General features: G+C 40.8%; 1 protein-coding gene across 8 annotated transcripts in view; it reads right to left on the bottom strand.

The window, feature by feature from the left end:
- akap9 (A kinase (PRKA) anchor protein 9) overlaps positions 1 to 21,102 on the bottom strand; it is a 110,745-nt gene that overhangs the window by 78,248 nt on the left and 11,395 nt on the right. For 7 of the 8 annotated variants that reach the window (XM_036555448.1, XM_036555449.1, XM_036555450.1 and 4 more), the window contains exon 2: positions 11,625 to 11,861. The exons of the other annotated variant lie outside the window; for it this stretch is intronic. In XM_036555448.1, the coding sequence (XP_036411341.1) occupies positions 11,625 to 11,861 (237 nt within the window). The remainder of the gene's footprint in view (positions 1 to 11,624; positions 11,862 to 21,102) is intronic. 8 annotated transcript variants of the gene reach the window in all.

The raw sequence follows: 21,102 nt of genomic DNA, 5'->3' as shown, positions 1-21,102 counted from the left end.
ATGATATCTGTGTCGTCATCTGGTGTTGACTGCCTTAGGGTCGCCCTCATGATTATGCTGGTCCCTTGCCTCCCGTCCCCTAGGTATGCTGCCATAATGTTAGCCTGCCAGGGTTTTTTCCTTGTCGCACACTGCCATCTTTTTCCCTGCCCCTCCTCTCCTGCCTCTCTGCTGTACATTCCTGCCACTCTAATCATCCACTAACCTATGTTTTTCAATTCTGTTTCCCCTACCCGGCTCCAGGCTCCTGCCTGGAGCTGTAACTCAAGCACCACTTCGGGACCCCCAGCTCAGCTTCCTCGCCGTCATTCCTGTGGAGCCCTCCATGTACCAAGAACTGGACCCTCGAGGAGTACATGCCATGCATATTCTGCTGTATAACTTTTAAGATTTAAGATTTACAAGATTCATTATGTTTTACGCACCTACATTGCTGTGTCTTACGACCTACAAGTTTCACCATTCTTAAGTACTGTTAAGAACTTCATAGGAAATTCTTTACTTCTCTATTTGTCCACCCAGTCCCAGCCAGAAGCAGATGGGCTCCCCCTCTGACCCGGATTCTGCTCAGCGTTTCTTCCTGCTAGTCAGGGAGTTTTTTCTTGCCACTGTCACCTTTGGCTTGCTCTGAGGGGGCATCATGCCTGTAATTCAGATGTAAAGCTGCTTTGACAACTCAATTTGCAAAAAGCGCTATATAAATATACTGAATTGAATTGAACTGAATTCAAAGACAGTGAGCCTTGTGAGTTTTCTATCTACATGTATGTCTCATTCATCTATCTAAAAGGCCTGGAGTATTGTGCATGACAATCATTGCACTGATTTTACTGTAGCACCTGCATTTCTTTAGAGAAGGACGCTGAGCACTGAAGAGAGAAAGAGCAGATTTTTTAGTTTTTTTTGTTCAAGATGTCTGAATTCATTCTGAAGTCACCCGGGACATGGCCACAGAAAGAATAATGGCTGTGGGGGGAAAATTCGATGTTTGGTTTTGCATGTCCATTTGTGCAAGGCCATGGAGGTGGTATGTTGTACACAATGCCAATCGAACCTTTTAAATGCATGTCGGTTTCCAAGGCAACAAACTACTGTGCATTCCTCTTGAAAGGCAAACGTACATAATCTGTTGTATAAAGGAGGATTTTTTTGACATAAAACTAGTAACCTTGAACATGAATAATGTGACCGAGAATAATGTGACAGAGGAGAGTTACTGTTTTCCATCTGGGGTCCATGACAGCTGCTGCACACGGACAGTGGTGCCCCTCACCCACACTGCACTGACAGTATTATCAAGGTTACTATGGCTTTGCAACTGTTTGTGAACCATGGCAAATATTTCACAAAGTGGCAACATTAGCACAAGTATTATAATTAAAACTGGTTCAGACTCTCTGACCAAATCGGTATTTAAGCAATATCTTACCATAAAGCTTAAATGTGAATATTTTCTGAAGTAGAAGCTGCTAGATGCCATATATAGACAAAGGATACTACTAGGGCTGGGCGATATAGCCGTTGCAATATATTGAATAGCTATTTTTAGCGCAATAACAGCTATCCCCAGTATGTGGCGTTAGGTTTTTCCCGTTAGTCATACCTGATGCAGGAGCACACCTCCAAAGTTCAGTGAAATGCTTCTGGGGCAGAAAAATATTAGAGATGCACCGATCCACTTTTTTTCAGTTCCGATCCAATTCCGATACCTGAATTACCTACATCGCACCCCAGTGGTGGAACGAACTCCCTGTCCTGCTACTGCTGTCACCCCATTCCTTCAGACGGGGCCTGACGCTCATTGAGCCATTTGAAGTTGTTGAAGTTTGCTGTTTGAAGGTGTATCGTATTAGTTGCCCTATACGCTGTAGTTGTACAAATCTGATAGTACTGTGTCCTCAAACAGACCTTGCTCTCAGCTGAGAACTGTCTCATTGTGGAACTGTACACATCCTGTCCCCAAACTGTCGCTATACTTACTGTATGCACTTTTGTAAGTCGCTTTGGATAAGAGCGTCTGCTAAATAAATAAATGTAAATGTAAATATAAAATTTGGATATCTGCCAATACCAATACAGATCCAATACCAGAGCTCTTTTTTCTTGAATATTATTTTATTATTATCATTATTATTGCTGTTGTTGGCATTTACAAGTTACAAGTTACATGAGGCTGGGGTAAACCACACAGTACTTCTTATTAAAAGAGCAAAAAATATACAAAATGCATCAAATTTAAATGTATTCCAAAGCAATTTTCTTGAACTGTAGTTTAACCCTTTTGCACGTAACTTTACGTTACGTTACATGGTTCATTATGTTTTCATTAGCGTTATTAAGCTTCTCATAGTTTTCAGTTAGCATTTGATATATTTTTTAATGTTAAATCGCTGTTTTCTCAAAGCTAACATTAGCTAGAATTTTTCCAGCCTAGTTTTCTAATCACACTGGTTTTAGCATACGCGCTAAATGGCTAAGCACACCAGTGTGACCGTACGTGCAAAAGGGTTAAATGCTCAAAAACATGTTCCCATGACTCTGTTGCACTTAACTATGTTAATGTGGTCAAAAGCATCACTGAAACCCATGCCAATGGATTTTCTGATTATCAGAAAAAAAGGAACGAATAGTCCAATCTTCATATTGAACAGCCAAATCCGATTTGACTGATAAAATTCTAAGTCGGGTACAGCCCTAGTATTATACAATGCAGCACAACTTCCAACTCTCGGAATGTTGGCTTTACACGCATTACAAGTTGCTGTCTTGCTTTTCTGTGTTTCGGGACTAAAATATCTCCGAACTAAGGACATGTTGAGTTGATTATTATTAAGATTATTAGCTCACTCAGTTGCAGACGAATCCAGCGTTCCGCCTGTACTTCTAACTCATACTAAATCTGGAAGACAAAAAAAATATGCGGACTACTGGATATCTTTGTAGAACTGTTTAATTACTAATTAAATTAATTAATTTGTGCTACACCATTTTGGCTATGGGCTTAAAATTGCATTATTAGGCTACATATATATATAATCCATAAAAACAAAAGACTATGGAATCTGGATCGGTGCGTGGATCGGTAACGTAAGTCCGATATCCGATGAGTGAATTACGTCAGTATCGGCACACGATAACGATATTGGATCTGATCGGTCACTCTAAAAAATATCACTTTTATTTGTATGTTGATTAACTTACCTATTAGCTTTGAAAAACACACAGCATATGTTTTCAATAGGGTTATCAAAATAACAAGTTCATTTCGATTAATTAATTATAGAAAAAATAGTGCATCAAAAAAATTTACACAGATTAATCACACTCTATGATGCCCCTTGACCCCATACGTCACTATGCATTTAAGCATTTATCATACCCAACTGCAGGCTAGCTAGGTTCTTTTATATCATACATGAAACGTATCCACATTTCTGCTGTCGGTAAATGTGAATTAAGTTCGCATTAACAATTGCATCTCAACATCTGTAAAGCAGAGTAATACAAGTATATTTAAAAGTGCCAGTGCTGTTATACTGAATATCAGCACTCATGGAACGCCTCTTGTCCAATCAAATTACTTGGTCGGAACTAACTGTTGTATAAAGCACAATTTGAACATAAAATGCTTCTCACGGCAAACATTGATATATGCAATTAATTTAGATTAATTAATCACAAAGCATGTAATTAATTAGATTAATTTTTTAATCGCGTGACAGCCCTAGTTTTCACTCTTTATCTTTGTAGCCATGTGTTTCATAGTGCTGTTGCTGTGCAACATTGAATAGATACGAGTGGCGTTTTTTTTTTCCCCGGAAGCATTTCAAATGGCCTCAGAAAAATGGAGGTGTGCTCCCACATCAGGTATGACTAACGGGAAAAAAATACGGGGAAAAAAAACCTAACGCCACTGCACTGGTATCAGCAGTGGGATGGCTTGCCGCAAGGCCATCAGAGGTGTGCCCGGTGACCCCAGTGTGTGAGGGACCCCAGAGATGGGTGAAGCACCGGTGAGTGGGGCACCCTGGGATGGGAGAAGTACGGCAGGGGAATGCGTGAGGGACGCCATGGTGCGTGAAGCGCATGGGCGCGCTACCCGAAGGGAAGGGCAGTGTGACGGAGTGCCGTCACCACGGTTGAGTATGTGCTCTGACTGCCATACCAACGAGCCAGGCTCTTTGGCGTCGCAGTCAAAGTCGCATGGTTGGTACCCCGTAGACCTGGGTTCAAGGCCGGGTGGGGTGACTGCTCTAGCCCTTTGCTACAGCCACATACCGGGGATAGCTGTTATTGCGCTAAAAATAGCTATTCGATATATCGCCCAGCCCTAGATACTACCTAAATCCACTTCTTGATAACCTTCTAAAGGAGGTATCAATCAAAATGCAAGGAATCACTCCATACACCATTTGGAAAGAGTCGATGTAACTCTGTTGTAACAGCAGTGAGAAGAGACAACGACCTTAAAAAGTAAATTTGCTGCTTAAGAAAACAAAATAATTGAAGAAAATGGTAACCTTTGTCTACCTTTTACCTGCTCAGAAAAGACTGAAATGATGTGTAAAACATTTTCAGCATTCAGTTCAATGATGCCTTTGAGGGGATTTTTTGTTAGTAAAATTGTGAAAAAAAAAACTCAGTAAATCAAGAGCCCATAATGAGAGGGACATGCAACGACTGCTTTTATGGCCATGCCTTTAATGGAGGGGTTTTTCAAATTTATAACAGTAGCTAATGGCAACTGCATAATTCTGAACACTTTGTTCTTTTATATTTGACACTTGCTTTTTCTAGTTTAATGAATTCCTAAATGGTCTTTGATGGTAAAAAATGAGTTGCTTGTCTGTTATTCCTACATTTCTAAGCAATTAATATTCATGATAAGCTTACGGAAACGTCTGTTGTGTGTGAAAACAACACTGTGTGTTTAATGCTTACAAAGCAAACAAAGAATGGCTTATAGCAGAACAAGATAAATTTTAATCCAGCCATGTTTTAAAAATAATCATGCCACGGGCATAATGCTTACAAGCACGCAATACCCAAGAAGTTTATTTCTCTAAATTTGTAAGTGAACAGTCTGTTACTATAATAGTAATTAGTCCATCAAACTGTCAGGTTGAATGTTGTTGCACTATTTCAGTGGAGGAACAGACAAATTTAGCAGATGGTTTTATCCTATATAATGCACTGCATGCTGTGAAATGAGTGTGGCCAGTTCAGCTGGGAATGACTGGAGGGAATGAATGGGGCACTGTGTGCAAGTGAGCTGGAAATACATACTGTCCAATCCAAGATCTCAGTGAAAACAGCCCATCCTTCTAGATGACATATCTGTCTAAGATGGGCAAGTATGAAATGTATTTAAAGATGCTGTTCACTGGAAACTGCTGATAACTAAGAAAATCACCCTTTCATGGTACCACTCAGGCTCTATGCAAACAGAACTGCAAAGAAAATGAATCCAATATATCAAACTCACTTTCTAACAGAAATTAATGATACTTAGCCAGCTAATTACAGTAATTTGTAATGCCTACCATGAGCTAGATCAGGGGTGGGGAACGTCCGGCCTCCGGGCCCTATGTGGCCCACAAGACAGTTTGATCCAGCCCGCGAGGCAATTCTCATGGGTTAAAGATCTCCGGCCCCACATCAGAAATCCAGCGTGCAGAGATTTTAGATCAGGCAATGAATTATAACTAGCGTATACAGGCTCTGATATTACCAGACCAGAACACAATTTTATTAAAAACAATCACGACGAGTTTTAACCAATGGTAGCCTGTTTAGGCGACGTACTGGCATGAGAGCACTGTTCTTATCCAATCTGCAACTAGTTTCAACTTTCTGTGAGGTGGTGCCAGGAAGTATTTGTGGGGACTGTATCAGTTGATTACTGCACAATAGGCTAACATGCATTTAAATAGATGGAGCATGGAAGCAAAACTTGTGAAGGTTGGCGCAGACACAAGCACAATAGAACGGGGGGTGAAAAATAAATGGTGATAGGCTTGGTTAGATGAAAACTGTAATGACGGACAAACGTTCGGCGTATGTTGTCACAAATTAAGCGAGCCTGGGAGCTGCTCTGCACCATGTGTTCGAAAAAATACAGTATGGGACAAGCAGCAAAAGGTATTGTTTTGGCATATGATACAGATCCCTCACACAAAGCAGCTGTTCAGACTCTTCATTAAGCATCAACATTGCCGGGAGCTGTAGCCATTGTAGCTGCTGCTGCATCCATCCAAGACCGCGTGTGCAATCATAAAGTCGGCATTTATAGCGGAACATGACCTGTCTTTCAGGAGACCTGTGCCAAACATCACAAGACAGGACTGCACTCTCCAAACTTAGCATGTCAAATACACAGGCCAGCTACCTATCCACTCATGGCATTGCCTGTCACATGAGGCAATGTTTAGTGCACAAGCTGTCAAAACAGATGTTTTCACAGAACGTTGACGAGTCAGCAAACTGCAACATGGACAGAATTTTCAATGTATTGGTCCGATTCTATGATGATGACTTTGACAAAGTTGTAACACAGCATCTTGCTATTTGACCAACTTTTATTGAAGTTGCATTTTTCATTTTTAATAGCATTTAAGAAAAAGAAAGCACTTTTAATTTGAGCACAGTAATACAAAATTGTATTAACATAATAATTTAGTATGGCACTCGAAGGATGCTTGATTGAAATGGCCCTTGATAGGAAAAAGCCTCCCCACCCCTGAACTAGATAAGCAAAATAATAGAACTGAACACCCATTATGCCTTTAGCTATTGAAATAGTTATCTTACCAAACTGTCCTGCAACAGTACTTCTGTAAAAATCTACTCAGTAAATTAGTATTACGGTAGCTAGCTATGCACATTTTTTTTGTGTGTTTCTCATATAATCTCACACACTGCTCTTTGCCAACCTTCAGATTTTTTGAAGCTGCCAGCATCTGTTTTACACAATAATCCTATGGAGTAGACCGTGTTTTCAAAAACGTGCTGAGCGCTTTTTTTAACGCCGTCGCCGGTGTCTTTTTCTGCAGCTCAGGGCGTTTTTTTCAGTTGAAAAAAGTTCAACTTCTCAGGAAAAAATGCCCTACGTCAAGCGCTTTTTTGACAGCTGACCAATCACAGGCAGAGATGGAGAAGTTAATTGTGCTAGTTTCTGAGCACAGTGAACTGCACAACATGACAGTTAAACGGTATCACAACATTCATCAGTCAAATTGGACAGATCATAGGAGTTTCTGGAAAGTATTTGTGTTTACTGCTTGTCGTTAGCAAAACTAGCCTGTTACCTAACGTTAGATCTGCAACAATGTATAGCCAGCTAGATCGATAACAACATGTTACTGTACATGCTACTCTTGCTATGACAACAAAAGACACTCTCAACTGCTTTTTGGAAAAAACGCTGTCGGTGTTTTTTTTTTACTTGAAAAAATGCTCTGGCCAGCGTTTTTCATCAAAAAAAGACACTATGTGTGAACACAGCCTAACTGCTGCTTTGAATAGCTACTGTTAGTATGGACAGTTACCCAGTTAACTAACACTGTGGTTGAGATATTCTCCATAAGGCTGGGGAAAGTTAAGCTAAGCATAGCACCATCTAGCCAAGCCTAGCTAACGAGACTAGCAGCAGCAGTTGCTTCTTTTCCTGTAGTAAGTAATGCATAATGCATAATGATGAGGTTGAAGTGAGCTCCATATGAAGTCCAAGTCATGTTCAAATTCACTCTTATGCCCCTAACCAGCTATCAGGCCACCTGTCATTTCTGGTTGAGATACTAGCTTTTTTTCAGCATGCCAAGATCCAATATAGCACCTTATGCACCCCTGCTTCTGCAGCAAAACCTTTACTCCGCAGAAAAACGGCAGGCAAGAACCAAGGCATTTGGTGTTTTAGGCAGACTCCTCTGAGTTTGGCTTCTCTCAGCAAACTTCGTGGGAGCAACTTTCTGTTACAATGCATACCAGTGTGATCACTTTTCAGCTGCATAACACTATGATGACCCATGGCATAGACCATGTTCACTCCAGAGCTGAGATAGAATCCTGGAGAAAGTGGGGCAACCCATGGTGTGGAACATGTTCACTCCAGACCTGATTTAGGAGCAACCTATGGCATGAACCATGTTCATTCCGGAGCTGATTTAACATCCTGGAGAAACTGAGGCAACCTATGGTGTGGACCATGTAAACTCCAGACCTGATTTAGCAATCTGGAGAAACTGGGGTGACCCATGGCATGGACCACGTTCACTCCTGTAAGGTTGTGGAACAACCGATATAACAGTCTGTAAATCCACCCTTTGTCTCAACCACCTGCTCAATCACTTGTTTAACACCTAATCAAGGAAACACTATCTGATGACAGTATGGGGGTCTTCCAGCCATTCTCCTTTTGAAATGATAAAGTGGCTGGGAGACGGTAATAAACTTAGAGTGGCGACCAAGAGACCACAAACAAATCAAATGGACTAAGGTGTGAGGGTCAGGAGTGAGCCATTTCATCAGTTTCCTCTTTCATTTGCATTCAAAGCAAAAACCCAACAATAGTACTATATAAAATAAGTCTTAATCAATAACTCTGGGTTCATTGTGACTCCGCTGAACCCAGAGTGCGTTGGACGTACTTCTGACAACTGCCGTTCCTTTAAATAAAAGAACTTTTCCACTAAGATCAGAACTGCACCTTGTTTTTCCTTACACTCCTGAATTGATTCCGGATCCTGGGAAAACTGGGTGGACCCATAGCATGGACCACGTTCACTCCAGACCTGATTTAGGGGAAACCCATGGCATGGACCATTTTCACTCCAGATTCCAGACAGATTTAGTGTCCTGGACAGGTATGTGTGAAAGCATCTCACAGGCCATCATTAACAGAAACCACTGGAAAGTGTCCATGTAATATGTTACTATAATACTAAACAGGCTAAGCATGCATGTTGTCTTAAAACATGCCTTTTCAGAAGACAACCAGTTGAAAAACAAGTTACAGTAATTTTTGCAAAACAATAATCTCTTTTCCTTTATAATACAATTATCCAAGCATTTATCTGCACAAACATATCAAGAGAGCAGGATATTCCCTAAAAAAATTAATCTGACACTCTCGATTTTTTATAATAATCCTGATCTGAATATCTAGGCATTTAGCTTACTCTATAGAGAATTTGTATTTAAAGAAACATCAACATAGGGGTGGGCAATCTGACGATTTTATATCGTGATCGATCTTGAAGACATCCACAATCTACTTTTCAGACGAATCGTAGCGATCGTGACCTTTTCTGTCCTCCTACTGTTTCAAAACTTCACATAAAACCAGTAATAATTGTGGTTCCACGCTACGTTCACAAACCAACTGAATGATTACCTACTAGATGGCTGTGGTGATTGGTCAAATTATATCACTATATCATTATCATTAGGGTGTCTTTCATGCATGACGTATTTGAAAAACAATTCAACGTGAGCTAGCAACATGGCGGATGAGGGGCTGATGCCGAAAAAGGACTCAACGTCAGTGGTGTGGCAGTGGCTCGGCTATGCACAGTGAGATATTTCACAAAGCAAAGTTATCTGTAAACTTTGTCGGGCAACGGTCGGCACTTCCCGAGGTAATACAGTCATGCGCCGCTTAGTGTCCATTCAGACAACGTCCATTCGCATATATGTCAGTAGTCCTATAAGGTTTTAATAAAGTTTAAAAATCCCGATCACAGAACAGGACGTAGCGGACATAACTGGACGTAGTGAAGGCAACGCTTCCTGCATACAATAAAGCGATTGCGCTGCCAGGCTTATAATGGTACAGTACATAGTATACTATATATTGTATATTAGTATGGTGTTCGCACAACGTCCAAATCACATAATGTCCTATTTCACAGAACTTATCGTGGACGTTAAGCGTCGCATGACTGTATGACAAATCTATTCAACCACCATAAATGGAAGCATCCGAAGGAACATGCTGAGACTGTTTCACTCAGGTCGGTACAACCCCACTCATCTATATCTCACAAGGTCCCGAAACATAAACAGATATGATACACATATGATAAAAGCAGCAAACAATGGAAAGAGGTGACTGTGGCGGTCACATTCTATCTAGCTAACGATATGGTGTCGTTCAAAGCTGTGGACAACATGGGATTTAAGACACTGATGCACACTTTAAATGAACGGTATGATCTGCCAAGTTGCAAATGTGTTTTAAATGGTGCAAATAGATAAGTCCATAGGCTTGTTTGAGTCTGGATATTCTCGACAGTACACTTCAAAATTGGAAAGAAAGATCGCAATTCAGCTCATGGATTGTGATTGTGTGTAGAGATTGTGATATGATTTTTTGTGAAGATCACCCACCCCTACAACGACATACCACTGTTTTAAAACCCAACAGTTTAAAACCATCTCACTGGACAAGCAATTTTGATATGGATTTATACTGCTTCCAAGCCACATGTTTCATTAATATCGGTACACTTACAGCATGCTCAGCAAAATCACTGTATTCCTTGGACAAGTTGAGAAATTGTAGGTCTCACACCTTAGACCAAGTGACACGTCATCTATAACTTTACCCAGAGAAAGTAAAGTAATGACTACATTGATTGAGTGTAACTCTTTTAGTCTTGTGCACAATCTACTAATGCACAATCTACTAAATGTCAAAACACATGCCAAACCACTGCACTGTCCTTGATCAAAAGAACCTGAGCAGAGGTTTCACTCCACACTAAAACTGGTTTCAAATCCTTTGATCTGTTTTTGAGCTACTATTGTCTTCTGTATTCATGCTACCAGCATGAATCATTACCAAGGCGATGCACCTGATTGAATTTTACTAGAGTGTATACCTGGAAGCTACACAGAGCCTGAACATTGCACACAAAGGATTTATACACAAAAATTTACACAAAAAGCACACTTTGGAGACAGCCCAAAACCTACTAATGGTCCTTATATTCTCAAGCAAAATGCAATAAACAAATTCAAATTACAAATCAAACACACACAGCTGATGACAGGTTGTGAATTGCTTTTCCTCTAGATATACATGCTGATATAAGATTCACTACATACTTCGCTGCTTGTGTCTAAATGCCCTCACAGCCTTCCTGCTTCCTGTAGGAGTGTGTGATTTCAGCTGCTCTCAGACTTGGCCCTGCTTCCCCGTGACCCTAGCTTTAGGAGCCCTTTTGTTGCTGCAGAGAGGCCTAGTGCAAGATAGTGCAAGCAAAAAAAAAAAAACTATACAGGAGAACCTCAAAGGTTGCAATCCACTGCAGTCATGACCTACTAAAGATAGAGGCTGCATTTATAAAGCAGAGTCTTACAGAGCCACAGACTGCACAGCACATGGAATAGTGGCTGGCGTATTTGAACATGGTGGGCGTGGTCATGTGGTCATGCCTGACGTACCTCAGAAGGGTCTGTGTGGTCATGTTGGTGGTTCCCTGCTGATGTGGTCATGTCAGATGTTCCTGTATAGTGCAGGTGTGGTCAATATTCCTCTACAGTGTTAGTGTGGTGATGTCTGATGTTCCTCTATAGTGCAGGTATAGCTCTACAGTCTGACAATGAGGTCATGTTTGACATACCTCAATAGTGTAGGTCTGATCATGTTTGACTGTCTCTCCACTGCGCAGAGTCCGGGCGAAGGTGAACTCTGTGGTGGGAGGGTCTGTCCCACTCCCCGGCTTCTCCTCGCCTGGCGATTGGTTGCGCTCCGCCTCATCTGGGGCCTGCCCTCCACCTTTGGCACCTGCCACCTTCCTCTTCTTCTTTGCTTTCTTCTGCCCATCAGCCTCGGCTTTCCTCTGCCGGTACTCGGCAAGCTGCCACATAAATACCAGCACCAACCTTAGTGAGAGTATCACACCCATTACACTGCACTGACAAATCAGGACGATGACTACTAAAGCAATGACAATTTAAAAGGCAATGTATTTAATGAAACTTTACACAACCGGTGAAAGCACTTAGTGAAGATTTACTATCATTAAAAACACAAAAACACAATAAATGTGGGACTTCACTTTGTGTCTACCAGCTTTATAATATTACAGTTAAAAGATCATTTAAATTTTTTTAAGTTACAAAATTCAGTTGCATTACACTTGACAGAACATCCTGTTAAAAATCCAAAATGGCTGCCAATTGAAATACCTACAGTCATGCCACACAGTTTTGAAATATCGATCCACTGCATAAGAGCTGTACACTACCATTCTGAATCACAGGAGCAGTGTCTGACCCAGTTCCTGCACCTGTTGAGACAGCCTCTAATCTTTTATATACCATTAAATGGTTTAAACTATAAAACTACTACATGTGAAAGATCCAGTTACTCAGGAATTCAATGGCATATGTTCACATGCTAAACCTGCATGTTTCCTTCTCGTTCCTCTTTTAAATTCAAGCTAGTGTTCTGTCAGGGGATCCTCCGCTGGTACACACAGGCAAGTAAAGCAATGCAAAAAATCACCATTCTACCTGGCAGACAGCAGACTTCAGCCTTGGATAATTCTGAAAGTAATGAAGACATTCAGGCAAAAGGATGTGCATGATTAGAAGCTTATCCTCAAAGACCACCTTAATCTCAAAGCACTTCGCTCTCTGCTCATGTCGTTTCCTTTGCCTTTAATTCATTAAATAATCTGACTTTCTGATGTACACAGACTGCAAAAACAATGCAAGGTTAAGCCCTGATATTTGGAAATCAGTCTTTTACTTTCATTTCATCACTAAGTCAAAGCAAGTGCCCCACTCTTCCTAATCATACAAGCCAGCTACTCAGTAAACACTCCCTGATATAGACTGGAAAGCTAGCTAAAATACTCTTGGAAAGCCACTTTCTGTGGCCCATACACTTTCTGTAATTGACACAATTTCAACTTGGCACACTGAAACAGAAATCAAAAGGATGGAAGCCCGTGTGAAAATGAGTTAATTCCACACCACAGCATCTACACTTGCAGTACAGACACTCAAAGAAATGCTGTGCTTACTCACAGTCAGTCATTCATTTATTTTATATGATAGACAAGGAAGCCCAGATTTCCTCAAGGCATTATAAGCGTACACTGCGAGAGAGAGTTTAATGTACTGAAGATGCAGGTATCTAGGCCTGAGAGTGGCATGGCCAGGGTTTACAGAATAAAATCTGTGGTCATTGCATTCTGAAGGTAACACCTTTCACTGTTCAAAGTTGGTTCAAATCAAATGCAGTGAGATGCTGATTTTCCTTCACAGCACATCATCATCAGCACAGTCTGATGTTTGCATGTTCCTGAGAATTCAAAGACAGGAAAGCAGCTGCCGCTTACTTGCAAGTCCAGGTACACACAAGCACACCCTTCCAAACTGCTTCAGAGGCACATAGTTTCAGCAAAGAAGAGGAAATGAGAAAACACTGACAGTGGCACTATGTGTAGATGCACCAACAGCCCTACACAGCTTTTCTTGAAAAACTGGGTTGATCCCATCCAACAACAGCTGCTCAGTCAAAGAGCTGCACCACCCACAGCCTTACTTACCAGCCATGCATCTGCATAGAAAGACTGCCTTAGCAGGGCAGACCTGAGATCCACCTGGAGTGCCAGGTTACATCAATCACAACAATGAAATGAGAGGTTCTGCTCCATGACGACTGTAACGTTAACTGGAAGGTCTGCCCATGAAACTGAGAAATGAGATTCCAACTTTTCTACTTCCTGTTTTCAAGGTTACACTCTATTCTCATAAACTCCATGGTGATCTATTTGAGAATCAGCACAAGAGTATAATAACTGGATTACGTAGTCTTAATTGCAGCAATATAGCATCATCACATCTTCCTAATCATGAGAAGTCCCTACCTTCAAAAGCCATAATGCTCAACTACTGCTTGTACCAGCACAGCCTGAAAAAATATACAAAAAACACTGGAAACTGAATGTGTATCTGAATGCTACAGATAGGAGGTCCCGTAACCCCCCCTCAACAAGCTTCGAACATTCTCTGTTGATTACTACCGAAGCTCCGGAGCCCAGAAAACGGTATTCGGGACAGCCCTACTGTAAAGATGGTCTTATAGGGTAACACTGCAAAGTAACACCACACACCTGGGCACTTCTCCCAGACAGGGATAACCTATCACTGTGTGGGACACTCCCATGACCCACTAACACAGATACCGTATGGTTGCCCCTGAAACTCACATAGTACACTCTGCCAATTTCTTCCCCTTTTTGCAGACACCAACCCAGCCATCTTTTCCATACTCCTACTCATACATAAAGACAAAACTTTGGAAAGGCAAATTAAGAATCATTAAATAAGATACCAATGGTATCTTAGGGGTTGACCGATTCTCTGGTCGGTAGATAATCGGGCCCAATATTTGCAAATTTTGAATATCGGTCATTGGTATATTTGTATCTAAATGCCCGATTAAATAAAACTTTTAAAAGCAATGTGTGTACCATTCCGACGCATCTCCTCTCTCAGAAAAAATGCTATTGGTATGGATAACATTCCACAAAATTCCCTCATTTGCCGGGACAGACAACGTTATCTGACCTTGAAAATCAAACATTTTCTCAGACCTGCTGCTGGAAACAAGGATGGAAGGTAAGTATCCAGTAACAGGGTCGTTGTGTTCAAACCATGCCATTAACCAAATTGCACTAGGCTAATTGGACCTTTTTGAAGCAGTATACGCTTAAGTTAAAAAAAACAAGCTTGGAATACAAAAGAAATAAGGACTTGTAATAAGGCCTAACTGGTGCACTTATGCAATAAGTTGCAACAGTTTGACACTGCACATTTAACAAAGAGTAATGTATATTTATTCTTTCAAATGAAACATGCATAAAGAAATTTACCCTAAAGCACAGCCCTTCTGAATTACAGTCGTCATTTAAGCAACGGTTCACGAAAGTTTCACGAAACTTCAGCTCGCTTGCGGTTGCACTATATGTCGGAACGTCGCGGCAAAGCTGAAAATACCTGTTTGCCGCTTTGATGTTTCTTTATTTGGCCTCATCATCATGGAAGCCGAGTTATTAAAAGAAAAATTTGCAGCACATAGTTTGCACTTCACAGTATTTTTGCTAACTTTATCACAGTCCTTCCACACGGTACCCTACTTTTGCAGTTTTTCCCACACATAGACTTTACTTGGGCGGGCGGCCAGGGTATATTAATGGCCACCAAAGTATATTTGGCGACCCATTTCAGCATTTTTTATTTTTATTTTTTTATCCGTCCGAGAGAACGATGCCATCCGCGATCGATTATTTTCTACCGCTCTGCGCTGACCTTTCCGAGTGTAACCAATGATTTTACAGTGTGACGTACTGGAACATGGGCGGCGCGACATATAAACACTGAATTTAAAAGATCCAATCAAACTCAAAATGGAAGACAAGCTGGAGAAGCTCATACTGTGTGTGTATCAGGCTTTTCAGAGTTGTATGACGCCACTTCGAAGTGGTACCACGACCTCGCTTAAAAAAACCGATGCATGGCACAAAGTTAGCATCGAGATGGGGCTACCAGGTTTGTAGATTCGTCTGTAATAATTTATAGTTATTAGCTACATACCCGGCATACCCAGAAGCTTGCTACGTTCCTGGCTATTAGCTACTAGCTAGCGTAGTTGTTCTGTCAAAATGCCAAATCCAAACGTTAGTTTATAGTATTAACGCATTTTACATTTAGTATTTACGCATTTTATTACAGACTTACAAAAAACTCGATAGCTAGCTAGTGTAGTATCCCTGTAAGCACACATACATCTCCAAAACGTCTATGCGATGTATGCCGATAGATCTGGAAGAGGTATTTAAAAGAGCGTTTGCTCATCTGGAAGACGTCTCTGAGTCATCAAATTTGAATGTCTACGGTTTAACATCAAATTACTGGTGAAAGTAAAACATCCGAAACATTTTAAACACTAAAGATCCCGAGACAGCAACGTTTCGTGAACCCACGTTCTACGGGCTCTTTTCCTCCTTCGGCGAACTATGAGAGCAATTGCCAGGGCTTTTTTCTGTCTGCTGAAATACATGTTCAGCAAAGTTGAGGTAGTAAGTACTTGAGCTTCTGTCTTTGCCTTATTTCTCCCGCTCTCTACTTTTAAAAATAGTGCTGATTACATATCTAGGACACTTGTCATGTGGAGGACTGAGCGGGACTTCAAGCCTATGCTGTACGTTGCGTTGACGCCCCAACGCTAGTCATGTGCAAGCAGCTTAATTGTTCTCTGACTTTGGTAGTAGCTTCGAATTCTATGAAAGAAAGCGGCAGCTATGCTGCGTTGGTAGCTACAAGACTCAGCACACGCAACAAGTAGCAAAGTTGTCCTGGCTAAATATAATGAAGATTAAGATTAAGTGCTCTGACAAACAGTGCCATCTTTGTACACACCAGTGGCGGCTGGTGAGCTGGAAACAGGGGAGGCTGAAACATTACCTTTAAATTTATCATTACTTTCAACCTGTTCCCCTTTATCTTCCTTGATTAACAATAAAACAAATAATTCACAGAATAATTGACACCAATGCATCAATGGAGTAAATGATTATGCTCGCGAAACACTGCAGATTGTCTGTAGCTTGTGTACTTGCGAAAGCTACAACGTGAAATTAATGAACAGGGATGGCATTTATCGATTTAAATTACATTAAATGCTCATGAGACGTCACAGCTGTTGTGAGGTCTGTGTTCTAAACGTTATTGTTCATTGCGCTCAACCTAGCCTAAAAGTTTATTCTCAGTAATTTAGATCGATCTAACTAAATGTAGCGCCGTTTTGTAATTTGAATTTTGTAACACAAGAAAGCTATAATGTGAAACATTTAAGAGAACGCTTTGGGATTACTTGCCACTTAATTGTTCAAATTGCCACCCTTGTTAATTAAACAACCTCATGCTGTAGCTTTCGCAGTAGCGCACAAACTACAGACAATCTGCGCTGTTTCGCGAGCATAATCATTTATTCTATTTACGCATTGGTGTCAATTATTCTGTGAATTATTTTTTTTATTGTTAATCAAGGAGGATAAAGGGGAACAGGCTGAAAGTAATGACAGATTTAAAGGTAATGTTTCAGCCTCCCCTGTTTCCAGCTCACCAGCCGCCACTGGTACACACTAAAGAGTGTTTTACTCTTATTTTTTTACTTTGTCTTACTCTTCCCATGTGGGTAGATGGAGGGGAGGGTTTGGGGGTTAGATCCGTGAAATATATTATGTGAAATTAATAGAAATATTCAATAAATCAAAACATTGTGTTAAAGGTCACACAAATTTGTTGTCTGTCACATGCTGTATACCATTTTTGTGCTGGCAGGTAATACCGACCCTTTCCGCTGGCTACCACCACAAGTATATTTCAGACCTGTGGGTAACACTGTTTTGTATGAGCTGTCCATTTTTCTCATAAATGAATTATGAGCAAATGGGCTCTCAGAATCTCCCCGCAGCTTCAGAAAAAGCGTGGACGCACAGGCTAGTTTTAAAGTTTGATATTTCATACTTCACGATGAAAATGCACACCAAATGATGTATCAGTTCGCTTTATTTCTTATGCAATGATTGCCAACGTTCGTCCGATAATTGAACTCTTTTGAAACAATGACAGGCATCTGTTGCATAGTCAAAATAAGATAACCACTGAGAAATTTACCCACGTCAATATTAGCTCCCTTTTAGTAGGCCCTGTCTCTCTCTAGTACGCCGTCTAATTCAAACGTGCACACCCTCGCGCACACACGCTGCAGCTCAATGTGACCCTCACAGATAATCTGTAATGCCAGATGTGGTCATTTTAGTTATTGCAATTTTTAGTTTATCTTTATCTTTGAGAGAATTTTCATTTGATCTTTTGAAGAGGGTTTGTAATTAAGTTCATGTTGTCGCAGCATTTTTCTTTTCACACCGAAAAAAAAACATGTTGAAAGCATTCAAATATTGGCCTGAAATATCAGTTATCATCCTCTTTTTGTCACCCATAATCATTATCATATCGGCCTTGAAAATGCCATATCGGTCAACCCTTAGATTTTGATTATGGTTGTTAATATAATTACTATGTACATATGTAAAAATAAACATCCATAAGCACGCATACCAATATGCATGTGTATAGCAAACCTATTGTCTATTTCACTGTATGCATCAAGCCAAGCAATATGGAAAACATAAACAATAAAAATGATAACAGCAACAAGAGCAGCATTATTTTCCAACTTTGCCCATTTCATATATTCTAGGTTTGCTGACCATGTCAGTTCAAAATCAACAGGCTTGTCTATCAAGTTTTAATGTACAGTCTACTGGGATGTAGCTTGCCAGCTCATCATGCCAGTATGAAGCTGTAGGGGGATCTTCAGATTTCCAATGGAACGGTACCCACAGTTTTTTTTTTTCGTTATAAATCAGAGCTCGGTTACAGTATCAGATTAGGTTACAGCATTTTTGCTGGTATTGCTCTCCCACATTCATTGTTTCCATAGACAATGGACTTATGTTAATTGCACTGTAAGAACTGTACATATAACGTTAATCTCAAATTCACAATTATGTAATGCAAAACCATATGGACAATGGTTTCTTTTTTATTTGTTTTTTGCATTTCCAACATAGATACAATAACTCTGCATTAGTTTGTATTGTAGTCATATAGTCATAGTATTGTGTCATCCTTTTGGTGTAAAGTAAACCCTATGCAGTAGGGATGTACCGATTTATTGGCCGTACATCAGTATCGGCCGATATTCACCTTGTTGACAGCTGTCAGCCTATCAGCAAATAAGATGACATTCACCGATGGCAGTGGCCGATGTTTATCTGTTGTGTTGCAATTTTGCGCTGGCTAAATGTTGTGTTGGTTATTTGCGGTCTGACACAGACAACAGTAGCCTACCCAGCTGCAGATTCGGAGAAGATCCAATAGGTGGTACCATAATTATCCTTATTCACGTGGCGGCCATTTTGCTCTTATGTCACGCTCCAGGTGGGAGCAGGGTAACTCTTCAGTCAGCATCTATGGCAAAGTGGACCAAAAGTTTGACGTGTGTCTGTATCTACCTTTTGAAGAAATAAAACAAAGATGGCCAGATGGGTCAGCAAAGATCCCTAAAAGAATTCAAGAGAGATACAGTTGCTGGATTTAAAGTTACAGTATATCCACTAATGAATGAATGACCTGGCACACTTAACGCTAGCTAGTTAGCTAACTAACATTAAGTTGCTGGCTAGCTAGCAAACAGTATTTATGATCAGAAGTCAATACCTTGGCTTGCAATACAAATGTTAAAATTAACTATTTCTTCATAAGAGACATAATGAAGCTGTATTGGTTTGATAGCTAGCAAAGTGCATGAAAGCCTACTTGCACATTCAGCTGAAAAGTACAAATACCACCTTACAAAGACAAATCTAGCTAGCTAAAATACAAACAAAACAATAAACGTAAATAGGTAATTACTATCACATTCTGCTGACAAATACAAATATCACCTTGCAAACAAACACATAACTAACTAGCTACAATAAAAACAATGTAGAAAGCTAGATAGCTTGTTAGCCAATTTGGCTTTCACACACTTTGCTCAGCTGTCATGTTACTAAGAGCTAGCTACCTATAAAACTAATAAAGCCTCATCACGTCTCTTCTGACCAAATAGTTCATTTTACCATAGACACCACAAGCAGCCCGTTCTGACAACTTTAGTGCTGTTAGCTAGCTAGCTACCTTATTAACAATATAGTTAGCTAGCTAGCTAACAAAAAAACACGTCAGCATCGGCTATCAGCCAAATTGTTGTTTTAAACATCGGTATCGGCCCAGAATTTCACAATCGATGCATCCCTACTATGCAGTCAAGTAAACAGAAATGAGCCTGAGTGGGTTTTCTCATGTCTGTCCAATCCCCTTCACATAGTGTACCCCAGTCTCCATGTCTCTTGGCCTTGGCCACAAAGTTGGAAGCACAGCATTGTCCAAAATATCTTGGTATGCTGAAGCATTAAGATTGCCCTTCACTGCAGATAAGGGGCCTAGACCAAACCCTGACAAACAGGTGTATGTGCTCTGACTGCCATACCAACGAGCCTGGCTCTTCGGCGTCACGGTCAAAGTCGCATGTTTAGTACCCCGTAGACCCAGGTTCGAGGCCGGGTGGGGTGACTGCTCTCGCCCTTCGTAACAGTGTGTCTGAATGGTAAGTTATAAACTTTTTGTCAGCAGTCACGTATTAGCCTAAAACGGTTCAGCTCATACCATGCCATTTTGTACTGCTATGTTTACATCAGACAGTATCTGTTTCGCTGTTTTCACTGTTCCTGGGGGATTTCCATTGAAAATAAATCCATTGCCCTCTTGTCTCCTCTGAGGCTGGGACTCTAAGTAGTGATCTGTGCTGGTCTGTGTAGCCAACGACAGAACAGTTAGCATGCTTTGCTCGAACTTTGGCCATGGCGTTAGAACTGGTACGCTGTCGCTTGCGAGAACAAAATGGCGGTGCCGTGGGTGGAAACGTGCAGATTAAGGGGCGGTAATATTATAATAAGATCCCCCTCCTACATCACTACGGGAGCGAAATCTGAGTGGCTCATTTTTTCACATGCTTGCAGAGAAAGGCTGACCAAAACAAAGTTACTGGGTTGTCGTTTTTCTGGGTTGGTAGATGCACCAGGGACCCGATTATAGCACTTAAACACGAAAAAAGTCAGATTTTCATGATAAGTCCCCTTTAAAAACAAAACCAACCTGTATCATTGCCTACTGATTAATGACACAAAGCAGCAATGTGTTTGCATCAGTTAGCTCAGGGAAAGCTGGTTTGTAAGGTAGCTACAAAGACTGACAAAACGTACCTGACCGCCAGTAGCAACTTTGCAATGGTGAACGTTTTCTTGTTAGCCTAATATGAACAACTAGCTAGCTAGCTATTGAACATGAACAACTACGTTTCTCTTGAATTGCGCCAAATTACACTGCATTCGTGAGCAGGTGTTGCTGTTCAGTTTAGCTAGCTAGCTAGTTAGGTAGCGAAGTAGTGGTTGGGCACTGTATTAAAGCTAAAAA

This window comes from Megalops cyprinoides, chromosome 21 (genome assembly GCF_013368585.1).
Source record: "Megalops cyprinoides isolate fMegCyp1 chromosome 21, fMegCyp1.pri, whole genome shotgun sequence".
Classification (NCBI taxonomy): Eukaryota; Metazoa; Chordata; class Actinopteri; order Elopiformes; family Megalopidae; genus Megalops; species Megalops cyprinoides.
Note: the sequence above shows the minus strand (reverse complement) of the source record. Positions and strands in the feature narration are given on the sequence as shown.